The 18,203-nt window shown below is 42.7% G+C and overlaps 1 protein-coding gene across 1 annotated transcript; it reads left to right on the forward strand.

Annotated features, from left to right (window-relative positions):
* Positions 1-4,878: 4,878 nt before the first annotated feature.
* Positions 4,879-17,619, forward strand: LOC131199976 (uncharacterized protein K02A2.6-like; the record flags this gene model as incomplete). Its single annotated transcript, XM_058186263.1, has 3 exons — positions 4,879-5,049; positions 15,174-16,846; positions 17,025-17,619. Coding segments are annotated over exons 1-3 (2,439 nt in total), but the record flags the coding sequence as incomplete, so codon positions are not given.
* Positions 17,620-18,203: the final 584 nt, after the last annotated feature.

Here is an 18,203-nt window from a genome sequence, read left to right on the forward strand (position 1 = left end):
TCATAGGGTATATTTAGTACTTATGCAGATAAATACTTAGTCTGGCAAGATTTCTGTCTACCAATAAGTAACAATGAAGAAACTACTCTGAATCAACTCCTTGTGTTCCTGTTTCCTTAGGTTGACAGTACCATAGTGATAAATCAAAACTTCTTTGAAAGAAACACTTTACTATGCTTGTTTTTTTCACTAAATTCTGTGAATTTTATATGCGGCTAAATGTTAATTATTAATATTCATATGCCATCTTCTGAAAACAGAATATTCAATGCAAGTTAAATAAAACAATTACCACTATAAAAATATCCAAAGGAAAAATTAATGCAGGTGTTTTCAGCTTGGAGCCCTCCAAAATTTTTAGGTTGCAATGGGTCTCTGCATGGCTGGCCAATAACAGTGGACTTGAAATTACAGTCCTAAACTTTAATATGAAACTATAAGCCAATATCATTAATGAACAGTGCCAAATTGGCCAGTTATGGCAGTAAGTGATTTAGTCTGGCAAAATTTCTGATAAAATGAAAATAATTTTTAAGAATTATTTCTTCGTAAGGACTAATGTGTGCTTTTACCTAAACACAAACATTAAAAGACAATTTTAGAACTTCGCTGAACATTTTGGAATATTTGGAACTATATAATGAAAGACACCTAGTGAGAAGGCAGGACTCACTGGAGAAGAGCCTAATGCTGGGAAAGACTGAGGGCAAAAGAAGAAAGGGACAACAGAGAATGAGGTGGCTGGATGGAGTCATTGAAGCAGTAGGTGTGAGCTTAAATGGACTCCAGAGGATGGTAGAGAACAGGAAGGCCTGGAGGAACGCAGTCCATGGGGTCATGATGGGTTGGACATGACTTCGCAACTAACAATAACAACAACAAATGAAAAACAAGCCACGCTGACTCTCTTAGATGCGGAGAATCTAATTTGAACTGAGCTTTCTTGTTCAAGATCTTGGAAGATATGAATTTTGGAGAGAAAATTATAAAATGGGGAAGATCAATTTACATTTCACAGGAAAGCACAAATAATTGTTAATAGAAATCTAATAAAATCTTGCAATATGCAAACAGGAACAAGACAAGACTGTGCATGGTCCCCTATTCTGATTTTTTTTGGTTCTTGATTATTTTGAACAGAGTTATAAGACAAGACAAGAGGATTACAGTAGTCAAAATTAGAAGAGACTTATAAATAAATAGCTTTTGCAGATGATTTGATGTTGGTTTTTGAAGATCCCATAAAGAGAATTGAAACATTAATGGGTAAATTAAAAGAATTTGATTGCATTAGCAGGTTTTACGATAAATAAACAGAAGACAAAGATTTTCGCAAAATCAATAGAAGGATCAAACAGACTTAATAAATGAAGTGGCTTTTAAGATTGAGAAGAAAATAAAATATCTGGGTATCATTAGGATAAATATGAATCATATATTATTTCAAAATAGTGATGTTAAGACATAGAATGAAATTTTTAAAACGTTACGTTAAGATGGCAGAAATTACAACTGTCATTGCTGGGGAGAATGTCTGTGATTAAAAATGAAAGTATCACCTAGAATGATATTTTTTGTTTCAAACAATACTGGTTCTGACAACTGGTGCACCACTTAAACAGCGGCAGATGGCTGTATCTAAATTTGTATGGCAAGAGGAAAAAACTCACAAATTAAATAAAAGGTGTTACAAGATGCAAAGGGAAAAAGAGGACCGGGTCTGTCTGATTTGAAATTGTTTTTTTCCAGCTTGCTTTTTGCGTTGAATGAAAAAGTGAGTATGTCGTGTCCCACTCCTCCGCTGACGGCCGGGTCAGGGAAATCCGAATCAGGCTTGCCTCTGCAGCTCTGCCCAAAGTCCTAGCAAAGTCCTCAGAGCAGGCAGGAGACCAGTAAGTGACTTCAGCAAGATAAGTTCGACTTTGCCTGACTCAGAGACTGCCAGAAAGCAGATCCTTTATATAGGCCATGGGGTGTGGCTCCATGACTCAGCACTCATTAAGGCCTGCCCCTCCCTTCCTTCTGTTGCCTCTGCCTATCCAATCTTCTGATTGGTCACTCCAATCAGCTGTTGGTAATAAACCCTCCTCAGGCTCAGGAGGAGGGGGAGGGGTCTAGCTGCTCCGTTTGCCTGGGCATGGAGTCAGGGCTGGGGCCGGGAGGTGCTCCTTCTTCTGCAGTTTGTCTGGGCATGGAGCCAGGACTGGGGCCGGGAGGCATACATTCCTCCGTGTTCGGGAGCAGATAAGAAGGCCTCGGCTGCTCTGAGGGCGGGCAAGACACAACAGAGTACAGCTGACATATAGAAGGTCCTTGGCAGTAGTGGGTTGCTACCGGTTCTACCCAGATCGACGAACTTGTAGCGGCGGTGCTGGAAGGCTCCACCCACCCACGCCGGACGCTTCTGTGCATATGCAGAAGCATTGCGTGCACACGCATGAGCAAACCGGTAGCAACAGGTTTTGCAACCCACTTCCTGTTCGTGGGAGTTAGAAGGACATGACCTAAGGAGTCTTTGGTGCGCTTTGAGCTTTGTTTTTTTGCAGATGTTTCAGGACCCAAACTAGGTAACATCATCAAAGAACCAATGATGTTACTAGTTGGGGTAATGAAAAGTCTGCAAGAAAACAACCAAGAGAGCATCAAGGACTCTTCATTTCAATCCTGAGCTATAAATATTTATAAATATTTAAATATAAATATAAATATATAATAAATTTAAAAAATAAATAAATAAATAAATAAATATAAATATAAATACAAATATGGAACATAATCTACTACTGATTAATTTTAATGCTAATCAGAAGTATTTTTTTCTTTTTTATATTTTTCTTTACTTGTTTCCTTTCCTCCACTTTTAGCTTTGTCTTTGATTTCTTTCTTTTTCTTGTTTTCTTTTTGTTTTTATCAGTTTTTATCATATTTTTTAATTTTCTAAGTGAAACTACATATGTGCGTATGTATGTGTGTGTGTACATATAATGCATGTAAATAATGTACTATATATGGAAATGTAGTCCTAAACTATATTTCCTCCAGTGGAATCTATAAAATAAAGCATATAATTTCAGTAGGAAAGAACATGTTCAGTGACATTGGCAAAATCTATATATAAATGAAGCATTTATATTTCCTTCAGTAAAGCATTTATGGATTCTACTGGCTGTAAGAGAAGCTATGTGATATTATGAATAATGGCCTATCAAACCACTGCTTTTGATTCCTATTTCTCTAACCTTTCTCACACTGAACTCCATTTTACCTTCCAGACAAAAATAAAATAGAAACGATCAAATAAATAATGTACTGAATATTTCAGTTCTTGTTTTACTGATTTCAATGTCTGATGTATCTATTCAGATCATTTATCTATAATGCAAAGATACATTTCTTTTCATTTGTCCTTGCCAAGTGCAACTAAGTACATTTTCCAACTTTTATACGTAATGGCAGGGGTGAAATCCAGCAGGTTCTGACAGGTACTGGAGAACTGGTAGTGGAAATTTTGAGCAATTCAGAGAACCAGCAAATACCACCTCTGGCTGGTCCCAAACTGGAGTGGGAATGGAGATTTTGCAATATCCTTCCCCCAGGAGTGGGGAGGGAATGGGGATTTTGCAGTATCCTTCCTCTGCCATGCCCATCAAGCCACGCCTTGCCATGCCCACCACACCACACCCACCAAGCCACGGCCACAGAACCGATAGTAAAAAATAAATAAAATACATACCCATTACACAGTAATAATGGGTATATGTTTTCTTCTCCTGGGGTAGGACTGAAAACCATGCAGGCTTCTGCTCATCATGAGAAATGCAGATTTGCAATGGAAAAAGATTGTGGAATGAAGAAAAATATTTAAAGGGCCTCTGGTGGCTCAACAGACTAATGCAGTCTGTTATTAACACAGCTGCTTGCAATTACTGCAAGTCCAAGTCCCACCAGGCCCAAGGTTGACTCAGCCTTCCATCCTTTATAAGGTAGGTAAAATGAGGACCCAGATTGTTGGGGGCAATAAAAGTTGACTTTGTATATAATATACAAATGGATGAGACTATAGCTTAACACAATGTAAGCCGCCCTGAGTCTTCGGAGAAGGGCGGGATATAAATTCAAATTTAAAAAAAATAATTTTTTTTTTAAAAAGTTGTGTTATCTTTCGTTTAGACCAGTTTGTACTCATTTGCAACTACATAGTAAAAATTATGCATGGGACTGATTCACTAATTCTTGCAGTCATAGCTACTTCTTTCCACAGAACTTGTTTCTGTGAGCTAGATCTCAGAGGGAAAAGAAGATCCAATATTTCTTTGTTTCCAGATCAGTTTTGATAATCCATTACAAGGTTTTTCTCACAGGCCAGTGTACCACTCACCAGTCCTTAATTCAGGAAAAAAACCACACACCATATGATAGCACAACATTTGCTGTCTTTCCTCCTAGATCCATTATCCTGCCACATAAAGTAAGCCACCAGATGTCTAGAGCAGGGGTCTCCAATCTTTGCAACTTTAAGACTTGTGGATTTCAACTCCCAGAGTTCCTCAGCCAGCAAAGCAAAGCAAAGTTGGCTGAGGAACTCTGGGAGTTGAAGTCCACAAGTCTTAAAGTTGCCAAGGTTGGAAACCCCTGCTCTAGAGAAAGTTAACCCATAACGACAGATCTGCGGTCAGAGTGACTGCAATAGTTTTCCAAAATGTTTGGAACACCCCTATTTTTAGAAATGGATCATTCTGATTGCGAAGAGCTTTTGTTTTCCCACCAATAAGTATGCAGCATCGGGCTTACGTAAGTAAGTGTTTTCTGTAGCAGCATTTGAATTTGCATTGCAGTCATTTTGACCGCAGATCTTTGTTAACGTATATATTTTTTATAATGTTGGGGCCACATCTGCCGAAAAGAGTGCGATTTGATGATCCAAACTTCGAAGAAACGGTTCAGACATGGTATGAAGAAGCAGAGAGTGATCTGAGTGAAGTGGAATCAGATTGCAACAAAAATTTTGACATCAGCAATGATGAAGCTCCTGATGAAATTGATGACCAGGTACAATCTACGTCATGCAATAATTTATATGGCAAGAACAAATTCAAATGGTCTTCTGCACCTTTTGGAAGCAATAGATCCAGAACCGCTAGTCACAATAATGTAGTGCAATTGCCTGGACTACGGCCAGCTGCTAGAGCGGTCATTATGACCTCATGTCTGTAATAGCCTAGCCAAAATAGTACGTCTGTGGTTAAGGATTAAGGGAAGGCATTGTGCCTTTCCACCCCACCAAATACCACCAGTTTCTGGAAAACAAAGCCTCTTGGACATGAGGCTGTTGCTAGGAAGGAAGTGAGATTAGACAAATGGCTAAACTAGAAGGTTAAAGCACACATCAAAAGTCATCATGCCAAGTTTTTTACATATTTTACCGATTGGTAAACCAGCAGTAGAAAAAAATAAATTGTATCAATGGGATTGACAAAGCTAGCAAAGAACTAGTTCTCCATACTTTAACCTGGGTTCAGCTGTCAAGGCTAGGAGAGGTGACAGAAGGAGGGATTCCATACTTTAATCCACCAGATTTCCAGTCATGCAGAGCTGGTTTACGAAGTTAGAGACCTGGCAGTTAAAAAGAAGGATCTCCCCAATTTACTTGTTACCTCTCACAACCTTGTGGATATTTGGTTGATTATTTTATCTGGAGACCAGAGGTGGGATTCACTTACCTTCCCTACCAGTTGGCAAATGTGAGCACACATGCGCATTCGCTTTGCTCTCACACACCTCCTCTGCACATGGGCACGGACTTCTGAACATTTATTTATTTATTTATTTTATTTATTTGCATTTATATCCCGCCCTTCTCCGAAGACTCAGGGCGGCTTACACTATGTTAGCAATAGTCTTCATCCTATTTGTATATTTATACAAAGTCAACTTATTGCCCCCAACAATCTGGGTCCTCATTTTACCTACCTTATAAAGGATGGAAGGCTGAGTCAACCTTGGGCCTGGTGAGACTAGAACCTGCAGTAACTGCAAGCAGCTGTGTTAATAACAGACTGCATTAGCCTGTTGAGCCACCAGAGGCAGTGCTCGCGCATTACATCCAGGCGGGTGGGCGGAGCCTCCCACAGTCACCACTATCGTTTCGCCCGAACCAGACAGAACTGGCTAAATCCCACCTCTGCTGGAAACTCCTGTCATGTCAGCTGATGGTGTCTGAAGTCATATGGAATTTGGATGTTCTTTGGCATGGTTTCACGCAAAAAAACCCTAAGATGTCACTCATTTGCCTGTTTTGTGCAGAGATATTAATTTTTAATTCATATGTCTGAGTCATAAGACTCCATCGTGTTGCTTACTTCATAGGGAGTCAGATTGACAGCTATGCAGTAGTACAGGATTATTATTTTACTGGATAAATGATTACTGGACACTCTCCAGACTGACTTTCCAGTTTTTCTTTGGATTGGATTATTTTAAAAGAACCTGGACTGCATAGGTTGATCTGACTATTACCATATTTTTTGGAATATAAGACACATCTTTTTCCCCACAAAAAGAGGGTGAAAATCTGGGTGCATCTTATACTCCGAATGTAGCCCCTCCCAGTTTCTCAAATGGAGGTTTCAGAGACTGAAAAAAGCATCAAAAACGAAGCTTCAGAAAAGAAGCCCCCAAACAGAGCTTCAGAGGCTTTTTTCCTGAAGCTCTGTTTCGAACGCTTTCAGAGGCAGGGAAAAAAAAAAAAAGCAAGGCACAGAGCTCACAACCAAGGAACCTGTTGCTAAAATTCACCTCTGGAAACAGCTGATTGGGGGGTATTCTGGGAGGCCGATCTACCTGCCAATCAGCTTTTTTCTTATTTTCCTCCCCAAAAACTAAGGTGCGTCTTATACTCAAAAAAATACGGTAGTTAATTAGGATGCTTTAGGAATAAACAGGTTTGCTTCCGTGTGAGTCCATAAAACCGACAGAAAACAGGATCCTTCTTTCTCTTAGTCAACTTTTGCCCCTTTTGCTATTAAGGGGCGTGCATAAGTGCACCTGCGTGCCTACCGTCCCTGTCCTAATATTCCTTTTTACTTATTCTTTTCATGTATCCAAATTATGTTTATAGTTTTACCTGTTCTTATATACGATTGACAAAATAAATAAATAAATAAATAAACCCTAAAATGTCACTTATGACACTTATGACACTTATAAACCATGTTTAAAAACATGGATTTCAAGGAACTAGAAAATAGGGAAGCAAAGATTCCACACAAATGGCCATGCAGACTATCCAGTGCAACACAAAGCTGCTACATACCACTCCCATTTTTGTAAGCAAATGTTGCTTGACAATGGACTTCCCCATTTGTAAAAAATAAATAAAAAAAAGACATGCATTCAGCATCTATTTCATGATTTAAGACTTGTGGTGTGGGAGAAGACTCCTGCGAGTCCCTTGGACTGCAAGACGAACAAACAAGTCAGTTCTAGAGAAGATCAATCCTGGCTGCTCTTTAGAAGGCCAGATCCTGAAGGTGAAACTGAAATCCTTCGGCCACCTAATGAGAAAGAAGGACTCACTGGAGAAGAGCCTAATGCTGGGAAAGATTGAGGGCAAAAGAAGAAGGGGACGACAGAGAACGAGGTGGCTGGATGGAGTCACTGAAGCAGTAGGCATGAGTTTAAATGGACTCCAGAGGATGGTAGAGGACAGGAAGGCCTGGAGGAACGTTGTCCATGGGGTCGCGATGGGTCGGACACGACTTCGCAACTAACAACAACAACAACATCAATGACATCATATAACCAGTGACAGCCTGAATTTAGTCAAACACTGCAGCTGCAAACCCATTGGGAAGAATTCATACCGAGTTCTCAGTTTGGAAGAGGAAAAGTAACCATAATGGAGGCTGAAGAAATGGATAAATCGATATGATTACTTTGGATAAGAAAATGTCTTTTCACTCTTTCTTTCTCCTGCCTTTTCTGAAAAGGGCAAAACAGTTTCTCTAGAAAGAGCAGAAGCTAGCACTGAACAACTTAGGTAAAGGTAAAGGTTCCCCTCGCACATACGTACTAGTCGTTCCCGACTCTAGGGGGCAGTGCTCATCTCCGTTTCAAAGCCGAAGAGCCAGCGCTGTCCGAAGACGTCTCCGTGGTCATGTGGCCGGCATGACTCAACGCCAAAGGCGCACAGAACACTGTTACCTTCCCACCAAAGGTGGTCCCTATTTTTTCTACTTGCATTTTTTATGTGCTTTCGAACTGCTAGGTTGGCAGAAGCTGGGACAAGTAACGGGAGCTCACCCCATTACAGGGCAGCACTAGGGATTCGAACCACTGAACTGCCGACCTTTCGATCAACAAGCTCAGCGTCCTAGCCCCTGAGTCACCGCGTCCCTATCTGAACAACTTATGTTTTAATAAATAGCACCTGCCTGCTTCCTTCTTTGTTCTCATATCGAGGGGCAATCAGGAAGTTCTCACAGTGAATACCCCTTTTATCTCCTTGACCTTGGATTAAGACAGAAACCCCAGGAATTGCTTTAAAGGTACCAAAACAAATGGACCATGCTGAATATATTTTGCACATTTCAGGATGTCCTTGATATATTTCAGGGTTTTTTTTTCATGCACTCTAAAATACCTATCAGGAAGAATAATTTTACAGGTATGATTTCCCAGCATCAAGGGAATAAGTAAATATATCACAAGAAATCTTAACTAGCTGTCCCCAGGAGGCCTTTCTAACTTGTCACTGGATTGACTGAATAGATCAAATCAGAGCAGCGTTTTATGGTGTCTATATAATAAAAGGCAGGGTATAAATCAAAAGACTAAATATTATGCAGATTATTCCAGCACTCATATTTTCAGATTGTGGCTTCAGAAGATGACTTGAACTTCTTATTTCCCTTTCTGTGAACACAGAACTCCCATTCTTCTCCTTACAGGCCAACTAAATGTTTTACTGAACAGAAACGGTAGGGAATAGAAATAGGGGGGAAATGGCCCCATATACTCAGAGGTGGTTTGCACACAGGGGTTGTGGGTTTATTTATAAATGAAGTATGCTTATATATTTGTAAAATGTAAGAAATGTTTGAACAACTTTTTTCATTTAAAATATATATAATCAAAATTTCATCTATGATCAAAATTAGCAGTCTTGGAAGTATCCCCCCCAAAAAAAATTGGGTATGAACACTGAGTTCTTTTTTAATCGATCACTAACCTCTTCTTTCTACCCAAAAGCTACTTCAAGCTAATCTCCTCCAAAATACCTTCTTAAGTACCATTATACACTGCTTGCTCATAAACACAAGCTCAAAGCTTCTTCGGTTCATTTACTGAACTGAGTGGTACTTAGAAACTTGGCAATAATGCACTTGTATACTCTTAGAGCCATTATTATTATTATTATTATTATTATTATTATTATTATTATTATTATTATTATTATTATTATTATTATTATTATTATTATTATTATTATTGCCTTCAAATAATTCATTTTTTTAATTTTAATTTTTTTAATTTTCACTTTATATAACATTAAACATTTTTTAACAGTACTGTGTCATGTATCTCTTACAGGTATTTACATTTATTCCTATACATTTTCTTCTGTTCTAATCAGTTATACCACTTATCCCACACCTCATAAAATTCTGCTTCTTCCTTGCCTTTGATTTCTAACGCGAGCCTATGCATCTCAGCACATTCTAGTATCTTGTATATAATCATCTCATTGGCTGGTGTATTTTCTAGTTTCCAGCACTGAACATAGACAATTCTCGCTGCTGTTACTATGTGTAAAATAATGTATTGGAGTTGCTTCCTGATCTTTTGGTTAATCATTTCTAATAAAAATAGTTCAATTTTAAATTCAATTTGTTCTCCTGTTATCTCCTGCAGCCATCTCCTTATCTGTTCCCAATATTTTTTTGCTTTGGCGCATTGCCACCACATGTGATAAAATGTTCCATCCTTATGTCATTATTTTTTGGAAGAACACCAAGGTCCTCTATTACAGCCCACAGATTCAATGTTACCTTTACCTTATTATATGATATCTTGGAGTGTTCAGTATATGGCTTTCATTGAAAGAATAACCATACTTCAAAACCAGAAAAGTTGAGAAACTCTGATGTACGGTAACAAATGCTTAAAGTCCAATAGATAATTGGCATTTTTGAAAATGTTTTCCTGATCCAAAAGAAAGCCTGCTAACTTTCTGTTTTCATAGCAGGGATGAGAAATTATTCAGTTCTTCATGTATGAAACAAAGAAGGCACGAGTGTTTTCAAAACAATAGAAAGGAGAGTAGAGATAAAGAGAAAAACATAGGGAGTCCCTAGTTCGCTATCCTCATTCCTATTCTTAATACTGTTAGCAATCAATAGGATAAAGGAGAAAAAGAGTTGATAGAGTTCATTTTATTCAAATTGTAAACTATGATAAGCTGAATAAATAAATACATATTAATTTCATTGATTTGATCTGGCTGTGGTTTTCAATTTAACTGTACTTATTTTATTTTACAATATTTAAAACTACATAAATTATTTATTTATTTGTTGAGTATGTATTAGATAATATATATAAGTATAAGCATGAATTTAATAAATAAAATGAAAGACTCCTGCAAGTCCTTTGGACTGCAAGGCAATCAAACCGGTCAGTCCTAGAGGAGACCAACCCTGACTGCTCTTTAGAAGGCCAGATCCCGAAGATGAAATTCAAATACTTTGGCGACCTAATGAGAAGGAAGGACCCACTGGAAAAGAGCCTAATGCTGGGAACAATTGAAGGCAAAAGAAGAAGGGGACGACAGAGAATGAGGTGGCTGGATGGAGTCACTGAAGCAGTAAGTGTGAGCTTAAATGGACTCCAGAGGATGGTAGAGGACAGGAAGTCCTGGAGGAATATTGTCCATTGTTGCTGTTGGTCTGCAACACGTATTTGTTGTCCTAGGTTCCCTGTTGATGTTGTCCTGGGTTCCCTGACCGGGAACGAGTCTCAGCCCTCGCTGAGACAATTTAGGAGGTCCTCGCAAGGACGAAAGAAGCCGAATAAAAGACACCACACCAGAAGTTTTTCAAGATGAGAGAGCACGAAGAAAGGGGTTGTTAAAAAAGAATCCCCTTTAGATCGCAACAGTCTCTTTTATTATGCAGTTTTAGCAGGGAGGGGTAACTACAGCAAGGAGGGAATTAGCATATAGAAAGTTACCAATACCAATCAGCGAGCGTTTAGAGTATACGTATTAGCAAAATACCACATGGTTTTCAGGAAATCATACATTTTACCTGAATAGAAACCTAACTCAGGGAAAGCAAAACTAACTCAGGGAAAGTTCAGCGGAATAGGGACCTGACTCAGGGAAAGCAAAACTAGAAACTTAAGGAGCAATGCTATGGGTACTATAAATCATGTCTGTCATGTAGCACTGAAAAAGGTCAAATCAAGTTCTCCCGGCTGTGAGGCCTAAGAAAACCTGAACCAATGATATATCCATATGTCCTCTGTTTTTATTTTTTAAGATGGGTAAATGATATATCCATAGTCCATGGGGTCGCAATGGGTCAAAAACGACTTTGCAACTAACAACAACAAAATTCTAATACCCATTACCTATGTAATGCATAGAACTTAACTAAACGAATTAATATTTTACTACTTTGGGTATAACACAAAAATGCTTTGCTACCGTTTCCTCCCATGCTTACTTCAGAGGTGGGTTTCAGCAGGTTCTGACCAGTTCTAGAGAACCGGTAGTGGAAATTTTAAGCAGTTCGGAGAACTGGTAGTAAAAATTCTGACTGACCTCACCCCCATCTATTCTCTGCCTCCCAAGTCCCAGCTGATCTGGAGGAAATGGGGATTTTGCAGTAACCTTCCCCTGGAATGGGGTGGGAATGGAGATTTTACAGTATCTTTCGCCCACCAAGCCAATCCACACCACACCCACCAAGCCACACCCAAAGAACCAGTAGTAAAAAAAATTGAAACCCACCATTGGCTTACTTGTCCATGGGCTGAGGTATAAACACTAACAGCTCTTCTCCATAATATTATCTTGCCCAGTTTTCTAGTACCTGAACCATTGGAGTTCACTCAGCTAGGATTCAGGCACCTTCCTAGCTCTTTCCCTGGCTGAATGTCCTTTGATTTCTGGCTTTCTCAGGCATTGCCTCCACTCCTCCATGCCTTGTCCATTCCAGCAGTACTGACTGCCAAACCTGGAGGAAAACTCCCTCCTGCTGTCTGTCTGCTCTGGTTTCCTTTATACTCCTCTCTTCTGAATGCTTGCAGGTGCTTCTAAGAGGTTTTCAACCTTTTCTTCTCTCTCTCTCTCTCTCTCTCTCTCTCTCTCTCTCTCTCTCTCTGTGAGTGCCTACGTGACTAAGCTGGGCAGCTGCCAGTCAGACAGCACAGAGAAAATAGCATTGACTTTGGCAGTTGCATATAGCACTTTGTTGTTTCAAGGCAGGTAGGTCACCCTTCCACAGTATCTTGACAAATTTATTTAATCCCCTTTTCAAGCCACCTAAGTTGGTGACAGGTGATATGGAATGCCACCAGATAAATATGCCCTGGGGAAACTGTTCCTTTTTTTTTTTTTGGTCAGTTTGAAATATCTTCCAGTTTCATTGGATGACATCTTACCTCCCCCATCCAATCCCATACATAATGGAGAAAAGCTTCTCAAGGTCTATTTTCCCATGCCATGCATGATTTTATACACATCACATGATTCCTCTTCAGTCACATTTATAGCATGGAATCACCTTTTTACAGCTATTACACACAGAGTCAACATATTCCTTGAGCTATTGACCCCAACATCTCTTTTTTTCTCGGATTGATTACAGGCAACTTAGAGCAGCGATCACCAACTGGTGGTCCGTGGACCACTGGTGGTCCATGAAAAATTTTTGGTGGTCCCCAGAAAAATTATTTGCATTTTTTATATTGCACTAAATCAGGGGTCCTCAAACTACAGCCCCTGGGCCGGATATGTGCAATGGACATTTGTGTTGCTGCAGAGAGTTTCCCCCTTTGGGGTCTTTTTGTGCAGGTTGGAGTGGGGCAGAAATTCCAACTTGGGGTCTGCTTCAGCCTCCTGGTGAGGGGCTTTGGGCGAAGGCTGGGGAGAAGCACCGCTGGTGGCAAGGAGCCAGAGGGCCTCGTTCCAGTGGGATTGCATCATGTCCTGGAACTGGCTGACCATCTTAGCCCACTGAGCCTCCAGGCGCCGATAACTGGCCTTGCACTCCTGCAGGTCTTCCCTCTGCTTGGAAAGCCTATGTTCATAGTCCTTAGTGAGGTGCTTCTGCTGAGTGTCCATCTCGGTCAGATCCAATTTGAACTGAACTGTTTTGCCAACACTTTCTCATGGTGGCTGTTTAGCTCCAGCAACTGCTTCCTGTTGGGGCTCTAAGGAGCCCAGGCAGGGAGGTGAGGAGTGGCCTCATCTCATGAGTGACATCAAGTTGGCCACACCCACCCAGTCACATGGCCACCTTGCCATGCCCACCCAGCTGGTCATTAGGCAGATCATATTAGTGGTCCGCGGGATTTAAAATTATGAATTTAGTGGTCCCTGTGGTTCGAAAGATTGGTGATCCCTGACTTAGAGGCTTCAGAATATATACTGCATAAGGTTAGGTTTCTTTGGCCCATTAATGTGCTCTTTACGCTTACTTAAATTGAAATGCACTCTCCATCTGATTGACCATTTGCCCAGTCATAGACATCCATTCCTAATGATATTGCTGGCAGAAAGACAAAAAGAGAGTGTAATGTATCTTTAAAGTTTTTGGAGGGAAATTTAGGCGGGAACATGCACGTTGCTGATTGGTTGAAGCCTCAGCCAAAACTGTATATAAAGAGGGGTTTTGCCGTATGTCTTTCGCTGGGTTCACTATAAACTAAAGAGCTGTTGTCACTCACTGGTCTCCTGCCTCTTTATTGCCCGAATCTAACATTGGCGACGAAGGTGGGATATTGAGGTAGTGAGATCGGAAAAAGAAGGCGCGAACCCAGCCAGTCTCGAGGGCGGATAGTCAGCGATGTCCAGCTACACGCCGCCAGCGCCATTCGACCCAGCCAAGGAGAAATGGGGGTCGTACATGGCTCGTTTTGAGTGTTTCCTCGAAGCAAACGAACTACAAGGGGTTTCGGATAACAGGAAGCGAGCGTACTTCCTGAGCCACTGCGGTCCAGAGGTTTTCGATACCGCGGAGTCACTTTCAGAGCCAACGCCGGTACAGTCGGTACCGTGGCAAACACTACAAACGGCACTTCGAGCGCACTATGCACCGGTACCCTCAAAGTTCGTCCAACGGTTCGAGTTGAGGCAGCGGGTACAGCGTGAGGGCGAATCAATAAGTGTGTACATGGCGGCGTTGAGAAAAGCCACAAACCACTGTGAGTACAGAGATTTGGAGGACTCCTTACTCGAACAACTCATTTGTGGGGTCAGGGACATCCGATTGCAAAGGCGGCTGCTGTCTAAAAGCAACCTGACTTTGGCAATAGCCTTGGACGAGGCCAGGGCTCACGAGATATCTACCAAAGCGGCCGAAACCTTGCTAAAGCCGAACCACTGTGAGTACAGAGATTTGGAGGACTCCTTACTCGAACAACTCATTTGTGGGGTCAGGGACATCCGATTGCAAAGGCGGCTGCTGTCTAAAAGCAACCTGACTTTGGCAATAGCCTTGGACGAGGCCAGGGCTCACGAGATATCTACCAAAGCGGCCGAAACCTTGCAAAAGCCGAACGCACCAGGGGCCGGAGCGAAAACAACATCGGTCCACAATGAGAAAGTCCAGGCCGAGTCGGAAGGTGACGAAGAGGAAGAGGTTTTCCACACCGGGAGGCCGGAGAGAGGGGACCGGAGCGAATGCGTGAGTTGCGGGGGCCAACACCAACGACAACACTGCAAGTTTAAGGACGCAATTTGTCGGCGGTGCGAAAAGAAGGGTCACATAGCGCAGGCCTGTCGAGCCCCCCAACCTTCCCGCCAAAAATTCAAACCGACCAATCAGAGCGTGGGAACAGTGAAGCGGCCCGGGATTGGTCCATTCAAAAAGGGCGCGAAGTTAAACCAGACCACTGTGAGAGTGGGCCTCGCATCGACGCGACTAGAAAAAAAGATTTTTACTAAGACATACATCGAAGGGGTGCCATGCAAAATGGAAGTGGATACCGGCTCATCAATCACAATTATGTCCTGGGACACCCTCGTGAGAGACTTGCCAGCCATCGCGAAGCGCCAGCTACAAACCCAGAAGCTGCAAGTGCAAGACTACCAAGGAAATCGAATCCCTGTTCGAGGGGTAACGTCAGTCCAAGTCAAATATGGACAGTTCAAGAAAACCCTGCCAATCACCATAGTAGATGGAACCTTACCGAATTTGCTAGGACTGGACTGGTTCCGAGCTTTGGGCATGGGAGTGACCGGGGTCTTCAGAAATGAAGTCGACCTCAAGGGTGAACTACTGAAGGAGTTCGAGGACGTTTTCAAAGATTGCCTGGGCAAGTACGAGGGGACCCCTATTTCTTTCAATCTAGACCCACAAGTTGCCCCGATCAGGTTAAAGGCTAGGAGGGTTCCATTCGCCCTAAAGCCCAAGATTGACCGGGAATTGGACAAACTAGTAAGCCAGGGAATACTAGTGCCAGTTGACCATGCAAAATGGGAGACACCTATAGTCACCCCAGTCAAAACGGACGGATCGGTCCGGATTTGCGCTGACTACAAGGCAACGCTCAACAAAGCATTGCAGAAGAGTGCATACCCCGTCCCAGTAGTGCAACACTTGCTGCGCTCGTTAGGACAAGGGCAGGTTTTCGCCAAACTCGATTTGGCTCAAGCCTATCAGCAGTTGCCCGTAGATAGCAGCACAGCCGAGGCGCAGACAATTGTCACACACCGGGGTGCTTTTAAATGCACCCGGCTACAGTTCGGAGTTAGTGTGGCTCCGGGGTTATTTCAGAACCTAATGGAGCGGCTATTGCAGGGTCTACCCGGGGTGGTACCATATTTTGACGATGTATTGGTATCAGCTGAAAATTTAGAGGAACTGGGGGTAAGACTAAGGAAGGTTTTGGGCATTTTCAGGTCTGCCGGGCTTAAAGTTAAGCTGAACAAATGCCAAATCGGGGTAGGATCCGTAGAATTCCTGGGCTACCGAATAGACAGGGAAGGGATTCACCCCACTGAGAGCAAGGTACGGGCCATCAGGAAGGCCCCTGCTCCCAAAAATAAAACGGAGTTACAGGCGTTCTTAGGTCTTGTCAACTTCTATGCGGTATTCTTAAAGAACAAGGCAACAATAGCCGAACCGCTACACAAATTACTAGCAAAGAAAACTGTGTGGTCCTGGGGGAAAGTGGAAACTAAGGCATTTGAAGGGGTAAAAAACCTTTTGTCCAGTGATAGCCTCCTTATTCAATACAATGGTACGTTGCCATTGGTATTAGTCTGTGATGCATCTCCCTACGGGGTGGGGGCTGTGCTCAGCCATAGGTTACCGAATGGAACAGAAGCCCCTATAGCGTATTACTCCCGAACAATGTCCTCGGCCGAAAGGAATTACAGCCAGCTGGATAGGGAGGCATTGGCTATAGTCTCAGGGATAAAGAAATTTCACGAATACGTATTCGGACGAGATTTCGAGATAGTAACGGACCATAGACCCCTACTGGGACTCTTACCGGGCGACCGCCCAACACCCGTTGCACTGTCACCCAGGCTGACCCGATGGACTATCTTCCTGGCGGCATATTCTTACAGATTGCTCCACCGCCCTGGAAAAGAACTGGGGCATGCGGACGCTCTGAGTAGATGCCCGTTACCAGAGACTATCGAAGACCCAACGGACACCGGACACCCGTCGGACGGGGACACCCGTCCTGCTAATTGACTCTTTGGACTCGGGCCCAGTCACATCCAAGGAAGTGGCTAGGGCATCTTACAAGGACATTACAATAAGGACTGTAATTGGTTGGGTACAAAGGGGATGGCCCGCTGCGCCGGGCGAGCGTTTCAAAGACTTTGCAAAAAAACGAGAGGAACTATCGGTTCAAGGGGGGTGTCTGTTATGGGGGGATAGGGTGGTTGTCCCGGAAAAATTACGAAAAAATGTATTGGAACTTTTGCATGTGGGCCACCCGGGGATCGTGAGAATGAAGAGTTTAGCGAGGAGTTATGTGTGGTGGCCCTTGATGGACAAGGAAATTAGCGACAGGGTAGGGAAATGCCAATCCTGCCAAGAATCAAGGCCACTACCCCCTACGGCCCCAATTAGAGAATGGAAGAAACCCCAGGGGCCATGGTCTAGGATTCACATAGATTTTGCCGGGCCATTCCATGGGCAAACCTTTTTAATTGTAGTAGATGCCTACTCAAAATGGTTAGAAATCATCCTCATGAGAACCACGACGGCAGAGGCAGTTATCTCAGTCTTGAGGCACCTATTTGTAACCCATGGTTTGCCCGACACCCTAGTTTCCGACAATGGCCCGCAATTCACGGCAACCCAGTTTGAGGGGTACTTGGCGGAGGAGGGCATCAGACATGTCCTCTCGGCGCCTTTCCACCCGGCGACGAACGGACTTGCAGAGCGTTTCGTTCGGAGCGCCAAAGAAGCGCTATCTAGGATAAGGCCAGGCGATTGGCAAACAAAAATCGATACCTTCTTAGCAGTCCAACATAGAACCCCCTGTGTGACAACTGGCCGCAGCCCGGCGGAACTATTGATGGGTAGGAAGCTCAGGTGCCCGTTAGACTGACTAAACCCAACCTACACCCCAGATGGGTACAAGGGGGCACACAGTAAAACTAGGGAAATGACAGTGGGCGACCCAGTGTGGGCGCACAACTATAGCGAGGGCCCAACATGGTTAAAAGGGACAATTATTGGAATAACCGGGCCGAAATCATATCTAGTAGATATGGAGGATGGCCGGGTTTGGAGGCGCCACATAGACCAAATAAGAAAATGAATATCAAGTAAAACAGGAACAAATCAGCCAGGCCCTGACTACCAAATGTTTGAATTCACAGCTGACTCAAACCCGGGGCGAACGGGGGACTTATCTGAGTCCGATGAAGTCCAGCGACACCAACCGGTTCCTCCTGAAGACAGCAGGGATGACTCTCACAATAATCCAGGGCCGGATGGCCCAGAGGA

Source organism: Ahaetulla prasina, chromosome 5 (assembly GCF_028640845.1).
Source record: "Ahaetulla prasina isolate Xishuangbanna chromosome 5, ASM2864084v1, whole genome shotgun sequence".
NCBI lineage: Eukaryota > Metazoa > Chordata > Lepidosauria > Squamata > Colubridae > Ahaetulla > Ahaetulla prasina.